At 50.4% G+C, this 15,702-nt stretch overlaps 1 protein-coding gene across 12 annotated transcripts in view; it reads left to right on the plus strand.

The window, feature by feature from the left end:
• The first annotated feature begins 23 nt into the window (after positions 1-23).
• Psmd4 (proteasome 26S subunit, non-ATPase 4) overlaps positions 24-15,702 on the plus strand; it is a 27,954-nt gene continuing 12,275 nt past the window's right edge. For 5 of the 12 annotated variants that reach the window (XM_010616490.3, XM_010616492.1, XM_010616489.1 and 2 more), the window contains exons 1-10: positions 24-115; positions 5,136-5,276; positions 6,414-6,528; positions 6,727-6,813; positions 7,014-7,082; positions 7,200-7,415; positions 7,752-7,869; positions 8,032-8,163; positions 8,242-8,309; positions 8,713-8,879. In XM_010616490.3, the coding sequence (XP_010614792.1) occupies positions 90-115; positions 5,136-5,276; positions 6,414-6,528; positions 6,727-6,813; positions 7,014-7,082; positions 7,200-7,415; positions 7,752-7,869; positions 8,032-8,163; positions 8,242-8,309; positions 8,713-8,879 (1,139 nt within the window). In that variant the 5' untranslated portion in view covers positions 24-89. Of the gene's footprint in view, positions 116-5,135; positions 5,277-6,413; positions 6,529-6,726; positions 6,814-7,013; positions 7,083-7,199; positions 7,416-7,751; positions 7,870-8,031; positions 8,164-8,241; positions 8,310-8,712; positions 8,940-9,061; positions 9,505-15,702 lie in introns of those variants that run through there. The other 7 variants (XM_010616491.2, XM_033758362.1, XM_019206388.1 and 4 more) reach the window with 5 other exon arrangements.

The following is a 15,702-nucleotide window of genomic DNA, read 5'->3' on the forward strand; positions in this document are numbered from 1 at the left end:
GGTCTTTGATTGGTGAGTACCTCCGGGCCAATTGCCGGAGCTCTTGTTAGGCAGTCTCACAGCCGGTCGGGAGGGAGAAAGGTAGCAAGATGGTGTTGGAAAGCACTATGGTTTGGTGAGGAGCTACTCGGGGGCCCGGGGGGCGGGACTGGGTGAGGGACGCGCACTGAACCAGGCCAAAACCGATAGACGAGGTGGGGCCGGGAGCGAGCGGCCGGGTCGACTCCCTGAGTCATCCTGGGGCCCGGGCCCTGGTACCCCTTGTATCCCGCAGCCCCTGGGCAGCCATTGCCCACCTGATCCCTGCGGTCTTGCTTTAGCCCAGCGCCGTCCTCTGTAGACCAGCGCTCGGTCTGTCTTTAGCCTGCGTCCCGGACTCCAAATGGATGCTAGGAAGAGAGGTGGTAAATTGCCCCGTTCACTTTTCTCCAACTCCACTACCTTTCCTGGAGTATCGTCAGAGTTACAGCTCACAGGTGGTTTGTACGTGTCAGGCAATTTACTGTATTTCATTTGAAGTTTACTTAGGATAAATATTCTTCCATATTATAGATGAGCGTTGTCGATTTTAAGTGACTCCTCTGGTCACACAGCTGCTCAAGTGGTGGAGGCAGGATTGAAATCCAGGTCTTGCTTTCCCAAAGGCTCTTAGCAATGAGCTAGCTCTCTTCAGGCCCATTTGAGTTTCTGAATCTGATGAAGCCGAGGACATAGCTTTGGAAGGTTTCAAGAACTTCTAAATATGACCATTGAAGAAATACAGAATAGTACACACACACACAGAGGTGCCAGTTAGAAGGAAGAGACGAATAGGTTTGTTTGGTAGGTGGCGGGTGGGGGATAGCACTCCCAGATAAATGCAGGATGCCCAGTTAGATTTGATTTTTAGGTAAACAATGAATAATTTTTGTAAAGAATAACTATAAGTATTTCTAAGTATTGCACTAAAAAGTTACTTGTTTATCTGAAATTCAGGTTTAATTGAGAATCCTGTATATTTATTTGCTAAGTCTGGCAACTTCTGGGAGAGAATATATTACAGTAGAAAGAGGACAGGATCTGGAACCCAAAAGAATGTTTTCTGGTATTTAGCAGTTGCTAGTTTTTGAGAATGTTAGTAAATATATCTATAAGTTGGTGATTATAGCAATATCTATCTGTCTTACTGCAGTAGAAAATAAACTATTTGAGTTGGTGTTTCTTAAACTGTAGAGAGCTACGTATATATAAGTGGCCAAGGCACTTGGGAGTACTCAACGAAAATATGTGGTCCAGGTAGGGTGGTGCACACCTGTAATCCCAGCTCTCAGGAGGTTGAGGCAGGAGGATCACTGTGAGTAAGTTTGAGGCCTGGGCTACGTAATGAGTTCAAGACTATCCTGGACTACACAGCGGGACCCTGTCTTAAAAAAATCTTAAAAGAAAAAAATGTAGGAAGAGCCTTGAAAAGATTTAGACTGCTATTGAGAGAAGTGTGTGGTGGAGGGGAGGCAGATACAAACCTGAAGGGTAAACATCCAGCACGCTAGAGAGTAGGAAATAGACCAGTTAGAGTTATGTGTAATTTAAGTTGTTTAAAGTGATTTTGTTTTGTTGTTTTGTCCTGGGGATCGAACTCAGGTCCTTGTGCTTGTGAGGCAGGCAGCAGAACCACTGAGCTAAATCCCCAGCCCCCACCTTTTTTGTACCGGGGATTGAACTTGGGACCTTGAGCATGTGAGGCAGGCGGAACCACTGAGTTAAATCTCCTGCCCACGTAGTTTCTTTTTTGGAAGGTAGATGGGATCAGACAGAAGATCGTGAATGTCAAACAGATTGCTGTTTGTCTTCTTCCTTCCATAAAAGACTATTAAAATCCTGTGGAGGGGGTTAGACCTGTGTACAAAATTGCATTTAACCCAGCACACTGGGAGGCTTAAGCAGGAGGATTTGAAGTTCTAGCCCAGCCCAGATTGGGCAACAGTTACTGAGACCCTGTCTCAAATTTTTAAAAGGCTGGGGATTGAGCTCAGTGTAAAGGCCCTGGGTTCAGTCCCCATTGTGCCCCTTCAGCACCACCTGTTGGTGGCATTGTGGCATTTAAGAATATTGATATTTTGAGAGAGGGTCTCACGAAATTGCCCAAGATGGGCTTGTTCTTGGGACCTCCTGCTTCACTGCCTCAGTCCCCTGAGAGCTGGGGTTACAGGTGTGTACCAACGCACCCAGCTTTGTGTTCTCCTTTAAAATGAAGACTTGGGTTGACAGATATCTTAAGCCCTTATTTTGATATGCATTCTTTTTGGGGAAGTTTTGCATACCATTGAGCAAAAGTTACTGCAACAAATACATACATTATTCCATTCATAGCAAGCTCAAGGTTGGGAAAAATAAAACATTCTGCCCGTTAGGGATGCTTACACAGACATACGGCACCTGTGTCTCTACTACCACCGATGCCCTACCCCGCGGGATCCAGTTCATGACAGGACTGCTCTGCACTGTCTGTTCTGCCTCAAAGCCCAACTCTCACTGGAGCACCATTTCCGCTCCTTTACCCATCTGCTGGTTTTGCTCACAGTCCTTGATCTTAGTAGCTGTCCTGCCTGCACCATGCTCAGAGCCTTCCTTGCTTGTGTGCTATATGTGGTCTCCCCCTTTGTTAGACCTAGGGAGGCAGTCACTTCTGTTCTGGGAGAACTGACAGCAGTGTGTCAGAGAAGCGCTTGTCTCTGCACAGGCAGCGGAGTCGGCCTCGTCCCATTTTGTATTGTTTGTTCAGGTGTGCGATTGAGCTTCTGCTGTAAGAACAAGGTGCTGCTTCCTGCTTGTGCTATTTGCTGTGCTACCTATTTTGTGTGCATTTAACCCTCATGACAATCCCATAGGGATGGGTCCAGGAAAACCCACTACAAGTAACTGAACCTCAGGGAAATTAAGCAACTTCCTTAGAAGCATAGAATTTGAAAGTAGCAGAATTTGAGTCTGCTTGACCACTCTCCTATATTCCCTTTTCTACTTGTTTTCAAGTAGCTTCTTTCTCTCTCTTTTTTTAAGACAGGGTCTTACTATGTAGTTCAGGCTGGCCTTGAACCCACTGTGTAGCTCAGACTGGCCTCAAACTCATGGAGATCCTCCTGCCTCGGCCTCCTGGGTGCTGGGATTACAAGCATGCATGACCACACTAGGCATTTTAGTAGCTTCTTAAGTACCTCTATCTCTCTCTCTCTCTCTCTCTCTCTCTCTCTCTCGACAGGGTCCTACTATACAGTTTAGACTGGCTTTCAACTCACTGTGTAGTTGAAGTTGGCCTCGAACTCACTGTGATCCTCCTGCCTCAGTCTCCTGAGTGCTGGGATTACAGACATGTGCTACCATGCCTGGCTGTCATATTTGGTTTATATTTATTGCCAGCCAAAGCATTCTAAAGAAAAATTTCTCAGTCTAGTGTTTTGCTTGCCAGGAGAATCGAGGTATCTCATGTGGGCACAAGTGATTCTAGCACAAGTAGAATCACTGACTGTTAGGGCTTTGGGGGACCTCAGAGATCATTAAGAATTGACCTGGGCTGGGGATTTAGCTCAGTGGTGTTGCCACCTGCCTCACAATCACAAGATCCCAAGTTCGATTTCCAGAACCAAAAAAAAAAACAAAACCAAAAACAAAAGAATTGACCCACTTATATGTGCCATAATCCCAGTGCTGTGGGAGACTGAGGCAGCAAGATCCCAAGTTCAAGCCCATCCTGGGGCAACTTAGCAAGACCCTATCTCAAAAAAATAAAAGAGGTCTTGGGGTTGTAGTTCAGTGTGAACCCCCTTAGATTAAGTCTCCAGTACTACAGAAGCAGCAATGACAACAACAAAAGAAGAATTGAAGGGCTGTGGATGTAGCTCAGTGGCACAGCGCCTGCCTGGCCAGGCCAAGGTCCTGAGTTCGATTCCCGGTACCTGGGGGGAAGAAGTATTGATCCGCTACAGGGACTTGTGTAACTACTTCAGTTACCTGCCTTTTGGTCTGTGGGAAACTGCAACTTACATTTCATACTATCTGTCTTTTTTTTTTTTTCACAATGTCCAAAGTTTCAGGGATAGAATAGGTGAGATTCCAAATCAGTGAGACCTAATTTTTGTCATTTAGTGCAGCTGCTGAAACTGTTAACATTGAATCAGATTATTGTATTGTGCTCTCTTGCACTCAGTGGGTGTTATTTTACAAATATTTTTAAAAGTTTTCTTCATTCCCTACATTTCAAATACTCCCTTTGATGGCAGACTTTGAAATATTTGTCTGTGACAAAGCTTAATGACACCAGTAGGTTACAGTTCGGTGCCTATCAGAAGCACTTGTAGAGAGTTAAAAAATATTCTTCCTCTGGTCATACTGAGTAACGAGCCTAGGATAAGGCTGTTGTCTACAGACGTGACTCACACCTGTAGTCCTAGTGCTTGAGAGGCTGACGCTGGAGGATTTTGAGTTAGAGGCCTACATCCTGAAACCATTTCTCAAAAAAACCCTAAAAAACAAAACAAAAACGGGAAAGGGGAAGTAAAAAGAATTAAGATGTGTTATGTGCATGTATCAACTCTCCACAACACTGTAATCATTATATACTGCAAATGTCCTAATAAAAAAGCTTGGTGTAATGGCGCATGCCTGTAATCCCAGCATACTGGGAGGCTGAGGCAGGAGGATCACCATGAGTTCAAGGCCATTCTGAACTACATAGCAAGAGCCTGTCTCAAGAAAAGCAAAAACCAGCCGAGCGTGGTGGCACACACCTGTAATCCCAGCACTCGGGAGGCTGAGGCAGGAGGATCACTGTGAGTTCGAGACCAGCCTGGGCTACATAGTGAGTTCCAGGTCAGTCTCAATTACATAGTGAGACCCTGTCTCAAAAAAACAAAACAAAACAAAACAAAACCAAGAAAAGCAAAACCACAACAAAACAAAATAAAAAAGGCTTTAGTCATCTGTATACTGTATATAGAAAGATTTAAAGAAGTGCAGGTGCCTCTGTTCCATAAAGACAGGCAGGCCCTCTGCTGTCCCAGCATGAGCCTCATAAAAGCTGCCAGCGGGGTCCTAGAACTGGAGAGGGTGTCAGGGCAGCACCGCAGTGTTTCTCCTCCCTCTTCTCCCACCCTGCCTCACAGTGTGGACAACAGCGAGTACATGCGCAACGGCGACTTCCTACCCACTCGGCTGCAGGCCCAGCAGGACGCCGTCAATATTGTGTGTCACTCCAAGACGCGCAGCAACCCCGAGAACAACGTGGGCCTCATCACGCTGGCCAAGTACGGGGCACTGGGCAGGGCTGGGCGTGGGTGGTCTGTCCTGCCTCCGGTCACACCGTGCGGCTGCCGCTCTACCGATGCCAGGGCGCTGCTTTTGTCCATGACCTTCCTGGACTGCATTCTTCACAACTTTCTGTTATTGCCGAGAGCCATTTGCTTGATGTTAACCTGATTTAGTGCAGTTTTGAAGCCAAGACTCCTGGGATGAAATTTCACACTTGTTTTGATTTAATTTTATTTGTTTACTTTTTTGTGTTGCCAGAGAAGAAACCCAGGGCCCTATGGATGCAAGGTTAGCGCTCTGCCACTGAGCTGTATCCTCAGCCCTCGTAGTATTTTATTTATTTGTTTCTCCCAGTATATTTTAAGGTCAGGGCTGGGTGTAGAGCACTTGCTTACAATAGAAAAGGCCCTGGGTTCAATCCTCAGCACTGCAAAAAGGAGGGGGAAAAAGCCAATAAAATAAAAAGTCACCAAGAAGATTTTTTGATTAGAGCCCCTGGATGTACATCACACATCCTGTTGCCCAGAAAGTGATCTTTGGGAACTGATAGCCTTGGAGTCAGCAGCCTTCCGCCCCATTACACATCCTGTTAGGTGCATAATAAATCTAGAGATGCAAAGGGAGGGAGGATCCCTGTGGCTCCAGGGTCAGAGGAGATAGGGTGAAACCTTGGCAGTCTGTGAAGGTGGATTTCTTACAGTCACTCCCTCTGTGCTGGGCAGGCCTTAGAGTAAGAAGAATAGAGATCTCACGGTCTCTAAAGAGAGAAAAACAAGGGCTGAGGGTGTAGCTCAGTGGTAGAGTCTGCCATGTGCAGGGCCTGGATTTAATCACCAGTACCGCAAAAAATAAAAATTAACGGGCTGGGGATTTAGCTCAGAGGTTCCGTTGCCTGCCTTGCAAGCGCAAGGACCCGAGTTTGATATCTAGTACCAAAAAACTAAAATAAAAATTAAGAATTAAAAGGATGTTTTTTTCTGGCTGTAATCCCAGTACTTGGGGTGGGAGTGGGGGCTGAGTAAAGAAGCTTGCGAGTTTTGGACTCCATGGTGAGACTACCAGGGAAAAAGAGTCAGACATGCTCAGGCAGGCTTGGTGCTGCCCCAAGCTCACTGCTTGTTGCCCCGTCCCAGTGACTGTGAGGTGCTGACCACACTCACCCCTGACACCGGCCGCATCCTCTCCAAGCTCCACACTGTCCAACCCAAGGGCAAGATCACCTTCTGCACTGGCATCCGCGTGGCCCACGTGAGTCCCCCAGTCCCCGTGATTGTCCTGCCTCCAACACCACTCATCTGCGGGGTCCTGAGCTAGGCCTGAAGGAGGCGAGCCCCTAGGGTGGAGGGTGCCCCCGCCCACCCCCAGAGAGGCCACAGGAGCCACTGGCGGGACTGTCCGGGCGGAGCGACTCCTCGGGTTGACCCTGCAAACTCCTTCCTCCGCCAGCTGGCTCTGAAGCACAGACAGGGCAAGAACCACAAGATGCGCATCATTGCCTTTGTGGGGAGCCCCGTGGAGGACAACGAGAAGGACGTGAGTCCAGGGCAGGCGGGGGCCCTTAGGATGGGGAGTGCGGTCTTCGGGTTTGGCACCGCCTGGCTGTGCAGCGGGCGTCAGAATACGGCGTTTGCACCAGGTCCCTGCGGAGGTCAGCAGCCCCTGGGCACCGTTAGGAGGCGCGTCCGTTCCCCTTCACGTGGAGTGGGTGTCTTGATTTTTCTCTTTTTTCCCAGCTGGTGAAACTGGCTAAACGCCTTAAGAAAGAGAAAGTGAATGTTGACATCATCAATTTTGGGGAAGAGGTGAGTCGGGACCGGAAGGCGTGGTCACGCCGGTGGGGCTCTTGGAGCGCCTTCCCGGGGAGGCCTGGATGGAGAGCACAGGGGCAGGAAGGAGGCTGTCACGGTCTCCCCTCCCAGGAGGTGAACACAGAGAAGCTGACGGCCTTCGTGAACACGCTGAATGGCAAAGATGGCACCGGCTCTCACCTGGTCACGGTGCCGCCTGGCCCCAGCTTAGCTGACGCACTCATCAGCTCCCCCATTCTCGCTGGCGAAGGCGGGGCCATGCTGGGCCTTGGTGCCAGTGACTTTGAATTTGGAGTGGATCCCAGTGCTGACCCTGAGCTGGCCCTGGTAAGCGAATGCGGGCCCGAGTGGGGCCCGGGGTCCTTGGTTCTCCTCCGAGCTGCGTACGTGACAGGGCTAGATAGTCCCGCAGCCCCTTTCTGAGACCCCTTCCACCGCTTCTGCCCAGAATCCTGTCTGCTCTGTAGCACCAGTGTCATTCTCGTTCACTTCTCCCGATTAAACCGCAGGCTTCTCCCAGACCTTCCTCTTTCCCATACTCCTTATCCCTCCAGCTTCTTCCCCACAAGACGAGCCAGCCGTGCCCTTCCCAGCCCCCAGCCAACGCCCCAGCTCCCCTAGGACAGAGGCTGGGCCGCCTGAGCTTGCCCTGTTCTTCTCCAGGCCCTTCGTGTCTCTATGGAGGAGCAGCGGCAGCGGCAGGAGGAAGAGGCCCGGCGGGCAGCTGCAGCCTCTGCAGCTGAGGCCGGGATTGCCAGCACCGGGACCGAAGGTGACAGAGGTGGAATCTGAAGTCCCGGGACTGCAGGGTGCTAAACACGGGAGAGGGATGAAGGCACCGCCGTGGGCACGGGGCGAGGGGGCGAGGGGACTCTGCAGGGCTGGGCTGACAGGATGGCGTGGAGCGCAGCACCAGCCCTCCCTGCCGCCCTCCCCTCCCCAGACTCGGACGACGCCCTGCTAAAGATGACCATCAGCCAGCAGGAGTTCGGCCGCACTGGGCTGCCTGACCTGAGCAGCATGACCGAGGAAGAGCAGATCGCCTATGCCATGCAGATGTCCCTGCAGGGAGCAGGTGAACCGGGGCGGCGGTGGGGCGCAGGCCAGAGGCCGCAGGGGCAGCGGCACTGAGCAGGCCACCTCCCGTCCACAGAGTTTGCCCAGGCAGAGTCGGCCGACATGGACACCACCTCGGCCATGGACACCTCTGAGCCAGCGAAGGTGAGGCCAGCAGCTACCAGGTTCCCTGGCTTCAGGCCTCCAGGCGTGAGGAGCGAGGGGAGCTCGTGGGCCGCCCTTCTCGTGTGCGCACCTCGCTGAGGCTCGCGGGGTCCTGGCTGCTGGGAGCAGGCTGGACAGCTCTGGGGTGCTCCTCCCAGAAGGATGGAAGAGGGTTTGGGAAAAAGCAAAAGGGGTGCGTGTCTGCCAGTGGGAAACACGACTGCGCTGGCCTCTGCTCTTCCCTGCGTGTGATCAGCGGAGCTCCCGGCGCCGCCTCTGCGGTGGGTAGGGAAAGCGAGTGTCCTGCGCCTTGGCGCAGTGCCCAGCCCTGCACTGGGAGGCGAGCGCAGCGGTGGCAGCTCCTGTTCGCCGCTCCGCCCTGAGCGATGCCACGTTTCCCCAGGAGGAGGACGATTACGACGTGATGCAGGACCCCGAGTTCCTTCAGAGTGTCCTGGAGAACCTTCCCGGCGTGGACCCTAACAACGAAGCCATCCGAAACGCCATGGGCTCCCTCGCCTCCCAGGCCACCAAGGATGGCAAGAAGGACAAGAAGGAGGAGGAGAAGAAGTGAGACTGGAGGGGAGGGACTGCGAGGGCGGGGCGGGCGGGGTGCAGTCAGGGCGTGTAACCCTCACTGCCTGAATAAAGTTGGCGGGTTTCCTTTTCGGTGCGCTCAGCGCCGTCCGTGTGTGAGAGGGAGGCCACGGCCTGGGGGAGCGCCTCCCTCCCTTTGGTCTCTGTCCCTTCAGGGTGGTCCTCGGGCTGCCGGCCTGGGCTGTTTCACTTGGTATTAAGAGACGTTTGCTGAGAGCCCGCTTTGTGTTAGGCTCCAAGGCCACGAAAGTAAGTGGAACTGTGCCGGCCCTCGGGGACCGGGAGTCAGGGGAAGAGCTGGCATGCACCGGAGCGGGTGGGCCGCTGGGTGGGCTCCGGGAGGTGATGTGTGAGCCCTCCAAGGCCCGTGCGGAGAGGAGTAGCGTGGGCAGCATGTTTAAGGCTGTTTGAGGACCTGAGCTCTGAGACTGGTTGGGCAAGTGGCCCGGGACACCGAAAACCAGGAGGCGCTTGGCCTGACTCCCACAGCGGAGTCAGCGAAGCCACAGGATAGAGCGTGCGCATCCTCACAGTACACATTCAGGAAGGCTTTCTTGTCCAGCCGCCTGTGGAACGGGGTAGAAGACTGGAACGCAGGTCCCGTCATGTCTTGGGGAGGGGCAGGTTCTGCCAACACATGGCTTTGCTTGGCGTGTTACGCAGCTCCCCGAGAGTGGAAGTGACTGATACATTTGTACCTCTAAGCACCTGCGAGTCCTAAGTGACGGGGTTTTTCTCACAAGTCACATTTGGTTTCAGAAATAAGAATCTTTGAAGTCACGCGTGGTAACACACCTGTAATCCCATCTATTCAGGAGGCTGAGGCAGGAGGATCACAAGTGTGAGGTCAGCCTGGGCAACTTAGCAAGACCCTGTCTCAATAAAATTTTTAAAAAGGGCTGGTGATGCAGCTCAGCAGTAGAGCTTTTGCCTAGCATGCATAAGGCTCTGGATTCAAAACCCAGTATAGAATGAAAGAAATCAAAAAGTTGTTTAAGCATAAGGTCCTGAGTTTGATCCCATTACCAAAAAAAAACTTATTGATACTGTATTGGATTCCACATAACAACTTAACCTGTAAGACCCCATTATATATTGAGTTTAATTTTTCTAAGCCAGCAGGGTGTCGGTGTTTTTCCCGTGTAAGCTGTACACAAGGCTGGCTTAGGTGTCCCCTCCCCTGTTCTGGTCTCGCTGTGTAGGTCAGGCCAGCTTCATACTCACTTTGTGGCTCAGTCTGGCCCTGAATGTGAGCTCTTCAGGCTCCTCCTGAGGACTGGAACGACAGATGGGTGCTCCTGTGCCCGGGGTTTTTGTTTTTGTTTTTTCGAGACAGGGTCTCACTAGGTAGTTCAGGCTGGCCTTGCACAGCAGTCCTGTCTCAGCCTCCCGAGTGCTGGGGTTACAGGCGTGCACCCCCATGCCCGACCACCTCGCCCAGTTTTGACCCCCCATGTGAGCTCCTTGTTTGGGCTTTTCTTCCTCCACTCGTTCTTGAAATACTTGTCCCGTGGTGGGTGAATCTATGGTACCCGTGCTGTAGCGGGCTGTTTGTATCATTGAAAGTTCTAAAAGCTTTGCCCTCGCTGCACTGGTCTGGCTCTCCGGCTCCAACCCGGGCTTTCTTAGTTCTCTGTCCGCTCTTGCTTTTAGCATTGCCAACATCTCACTCTCCGAGGAATCTCTCACATTTCTGCATGACTTCTGTGTGTCAAGTTTCAACCTGTGTCCCTTTGGCATCTCAAAGCAAAAGCGCTGTCCCAGTTATTTTGAGATGGGATCTCACTAAGTAGCTAAGTTGCCCAAGATGGGCTTCAACTTGTAATCCTTCTGCCTCAGCCTCCCCGAGTGCTGTGATTACAGGTCTGTGCCCCCACCCTTGGCTTGTTTTCATACTTTCAACTTCTGAGAGGTCTTTTTATTTTCTGAATGTACTTTAATAGCATCCTTGTCTTTTATGATGGGTGTTGGTATCTTATTTTTCTGAGGGTGTGTGCGTGCGTGTGTGTGTGTGTGTGTTACTTGGGATCAAACCCAAGGACTTGCTTGTGCTAGGTCAGTGCTCTACCACTGAGCTGTATCCCGAGCCCCACTTTATTTTTTTGAGATAGGGTGTTAATGCAAATTTCCTGAGATGGAAAAGAAATGTTTGCCTCTGTATTAAGAGGCCACTGATAGTCTAAAGATTGACCCAGGTCGGGGGATGTAGCTCACCAGCACAGCGCCTGCCTGGTAAGTGTGAAGCCCTGAGTTCAATTCCCGGATCCAAAAAAAAAAAAGAATGACCCAGACATGTTCAGCCTGGCAAGCACATGAGTTTATCAGAGGTTAAAAACTTGGCTACTACACCACTGAAGTCACCAGCCCCCCCTTCCTAAGCTCCTGGCTTTACACAGCTCTAGTTAGAACAGGAAAAGCAGGGTGAAAAGCAAGAAGGGGCCTCGGGCAAGGTTGAGGGCACTCAGTGCCTGTCACACCCTTTTGTGTGACACGGCTCACACGGCGGTGAATGGCCTTGTGCTGGGGTTTGGCACCTGAGCCCCTAGCAGGAGTGGCTGGGTTCTGAGACCTGAGGCTGTTCCCAGGTCTCATTATATTGCCCAGTGTGACCTCAGTCTCACCCTTCTGCCTCAGCTTTCCCTGAGTAGCTGGGGTAACCACTTTTCTCCACTTTTCTTTTTACTTTTTTTGAGGCAGGGTCTGGCTGTGTAGCTGAGGCTGGCCTCAAACTCACGATGCTCTTTCCTCTGCCTCCTGAGTTCTGGGTTACAGGCGTGCACCGCTATGACCAGCTTTGGCTCCACTTTTCAAACTACATTTTTCATTTGCTGTAGTCTGTCTCCCTTTCTCTTGGATCTTGTGATTTTGTGCTTTTTAATTTTTGCTTTCCAGTAGCAGGGAACTGAACCTAGGCTTGCCCACCGGGCTGTGTCCCCACCCCTTTGTTTGTTGCAGTACTAGGGATCAGACCCGGGGTGCTGTCCCAGCAGCTATATCCACAGCCCTTATTTATTCATTCATTTACTTTTTGGTACCAAGGATCAAACCTAGGACCTTTCACTTGCGAGGCAGGTGCAGCGCCACTGAGCTCCATCCTTGGCCCCTGCCCTTTTTTATTTGGAGGTCTCAGTAAGTCCCTAAGTTGCCCAGGCTGAGCTCAAACTTTAGTTCCTCTTGCCTTAGCCTCCCAGAATGCTGGGATTGCAGGTTTTTATTTACACTTTCTGATGTGTTTTCTCAGGGGAATAGAGATAAATATTCAACCCACCACATTTAACCAGAAACTCTTTACTTCCTTAGGTCTCAGTAACCTCTTTTCTCTACCTCACAAAGTAGTTGTGAAAATTAAAGGTGGTGGTCCATTTGTAACAGGATAGTGAAGATATTTTTTCCTGTTGTCATGAAATTTGAGCTGAGTTCCTGAGGAGCAAAGAGAACCACGTAGGTTTCCCCACATGGTAAAGGAAGACTTAATTGGATAAATAAAAGGGCACAACCCCACCAATCATGGCTTCTGTTACGGCTGTGTCTAGGTGTCGCCCCAAAGCCTCATGTGCTCATAGGTGGGGCTTTTCAGAGGAGGCTGGATTTATGGATTAAGGATGTGATAACTAGATTAATTCTTTGATGGATTTAGTGTCATTCTGGGTGTGGGTAATGGGAAGGCCCACCTGGTTATGGGTGGCACCAACCAATAGATTTGTAGCCTGGATGGGATAAAAGGGAAAGGAAGGCTTGCTGCTGCTTGCTGCTCACTGCTTCCTTGCCATGGACTGTTTCTCCTCCTTTGGAGCCAGCAAACTGTGGACTGAAATCTCTAAATTATGAGCTGAAATAAACCTTTCCTTTAACTTGTGGGTGTTGGAAATCATGTCTCAGGGATGAGAAAAGTAACTAAGACGAGAGAGCACAACTTCACCAAACATGGCTTCTGTCATCTTCAGCTTATATATGATTAAAACTTGGACAAGGGGTAGATGGTGCATGCCTGTAGTCCTAACTGCTTTGGAGGCTGAGTCAGGAGGATTGCTTGAGAGCAGGAGTTTGAGGCCAGCCTGGACAACATATTAAGACCCTGTATTAAATAATATAAAGAGGGGGTGGGGCAGGTCCCAGAGCAGCACAGGGGTCCTCTGGCTCCTGCCCACACACTCAGTGCTAACTGCCAGTATGCCTTGGAGTTGCACCCAGAGACAGAAGGTAGTTGGTCATAAAGACTAGGAGAACCCTCAAATGGCCAAGATTTTTGACTCAGAGAAAAAAAAAAATTTTTATAAGGAAGTGAAGCAAGTCACAGAGGAGGAGTGGCCTGTTCTGGAGGCCTTTGTTCTCCATGAATAATTAGTGAGGAAGACCTACTTACTCTAAGGAAAGAACTGAAGTTTGCGGCCAATAATAGTGACTAGAAGTAACAGTGGCTTAAATTAGGCTGAAGTTTTATCTTTCTCCCACTTAGAGAAACCACGGTAGGTGGTTCATAGCATCTCCATCACCACAGGGGCCTACACTCTTTGTCTTGATCACCATCTTTGCCCTGTGGTTTTCATTCTCAGGTTTAACTTATGGTCCAAGGTGGATGGATGTTGGAGCTCCATCTGTCATATGTGCATTCTGGCCAGGAGTCAGAAGCAAAAAAAAAAAGATAGATGGCAAAAGATTTTTTTTTTTTTTTTTTAAAGGAACAGTAGGGCCGGGGATGCAGCTCTTCAATACAGTACCTTTCTGGCGAACTCGAGGCCCTGAGTTTGATTCCTGGTATCAAAGGGGAAAAAAAAGGAACAGTGTCAGTGTTTCTCTTATTTAGTTATTTATTTATTTACTCATTCATTCATTCGAGCCAGGGTTTTGCTAAGTACTTCAGGCTACCCTTGAACTTACTATGTAGCCCAGGCTAACCTGGAATTTGTGGAGATCCTCCTGCCTCAGCCTGCCAAGTGCTGGGATTACAGGTGTGTGCTGCCATGCCCAGCTATTTCCCCCATTTAAAAAAGCTTCCTTGGAAGTCTCATCCAGTGACTTTCACTTAGGTCTCATGGGTCAGTATTTTGTCACAAAGCCACTTTTAGCTACAATGGAACCTGGGAAATGAGTTATTTTACTAAGGAAGAAGAGAAGGGTGGGTTTTAGGCAAGCCCAGCCTCTGGAGCAGTGCAGCCCTCCCTCCCCCTGTCAGTCATCGTTGCTGCTTGTGGCCCGGCACCCCATAAGCCCGAGACAGCTGTCAGCGTCGACACCTGGTCCTGGTGGTGGGATGGCAACAGGCAGCCCTGGTTACCGCTTCCTTTGGAAGAGAAGAGCCTGTTAAACCTGCAGTCACTGGGCAGCGTCCACAGCCCACAAGAGGCAGGGATGGCCCCTGTCCCCTAAACCCTGCTGTGCCTCTGTTGGCCTGCGGAGCATGGTAGGAGTGTTGCTCTCTGACTTCTGAACAAGGACCCGGGAGCCAAGGCAGCTTCTGCTCTGTCTCCTGGAGCACTTCCGCCGGCACTCGGGACCTAGTCGCATTGCAGTGTGAACGGCCCGTACTAGGCCATGCAGACACCAGAAAGCACACACCTGTAATCTCAGAACTCAGGGAGGCTGAGGCAGGAGGATGGCAAATTCACACTCAGCCTGGACAAGTTAGCAATCGAGACCCTGCCTTCAAATCAAAAATAAAAAAGGCCTGGGGCTGTATCTCGGTGTGAAGGCCCTGGGTTCCATTCCCAGTACCTCAAAAACAAGGAGAGAGGAAAAAAAGAAAAGCCTGAGAATCTATGAAGAGAGTGAGGTCCGCGCCAGCCCCTGCCTACTCCAGCATCAGCTTCTGCCTTCCACAGCACAAGACGCCCGGGCCACTGCCAGCTGAGCCCTCTGGGCCCAGGGAAACAGACGCTCACATGGCAGTCGGCGGCCAGCCCTGCAGAGGACCAGGCTCCTGAACCGTCCCTAGGGGCTCCACGGCTTGGCAGTCACCCCGAGAGGCCGGATGCCTAGCGATGGTCATAGGCTGTTGTGGGCCAGGTGTGGGCTTTTGTTAGTTGGGTAACGTGGTTTCCTGAAGTGACCAGCAGGCTCCCAGTAACGGGGTTCAACATGGGCTGCTGTAGCCACTGACTTTAAAAATGCTATGAGGCCTAAAATCTCTCCTGTTCCTCCTTCTGGCCTCTATGTTCTGACCACCCCTTCACTCTCCCATGGTGGGGCTGGAGGGGGAACACTAATTTTTTTATTGATCTAGTTTATTGGTACATTTTAGATATACATCATGATCACATTCATCATAGGGAATTTGTACCTGTACACCAAATATATTGATTGTTTTTGTTGTTTTTTTTTTTTTTTTTGTACTGGGGATTGAACTCGGGACCTTGTACTTGTGAGACAGGTGGCAGAACCATTGAGCTAAATCCCCAGCCCTGTTGATTCTTTTTTTAAAATCTCATTCCCCTACCCTCCCTTCAACCCTTCTTCCCCTTCCTTACAAATGGTTTGTTTTCACTTTTTTCCTTCTTTTCTCATTTCCTTTTCCTTTTCCTTTCCCTTCCTCTCTTTTTCTTTTTTTCTTTTTTTTTGAGAGAAGGTCTTGCTTTGTAGTTCAAGCTGGCCATGAATTCAGTATGTAACCTAGACTGGCCTTGAACTCATGGTGATCCTCCTGCCTCAGCCTCCCGAGTGCTGCAATTACAGGTGTGTGCTGCCAGGCCCGACTCCATTCTTTTATTTATTTTTGCGGTGCTTGCTGGGGATAGAACGCAGGGCTTTTGCATGTGAGACCAATGCTCTACTACTAAGCTAGATCTTCAGTCCTCTAGCT

The sequence above is a fragment of the Fukomys damarensis genome, unplaced genomic scaffold, assembly GCF_012274545.1.
Source record: "Fukomys damarensis isolate Sample0158 unplaced genomic scaffold, DMR_v1.0_HiC HiC_scaffold_33, whole genome shotgun sequence".
Taxonomy (NCBI): Eukaryota; Metazoa; Chordata; class Mammalia; order Rodentia; family Bathyergidae; genus Fukomys; species Fukomys damarensis.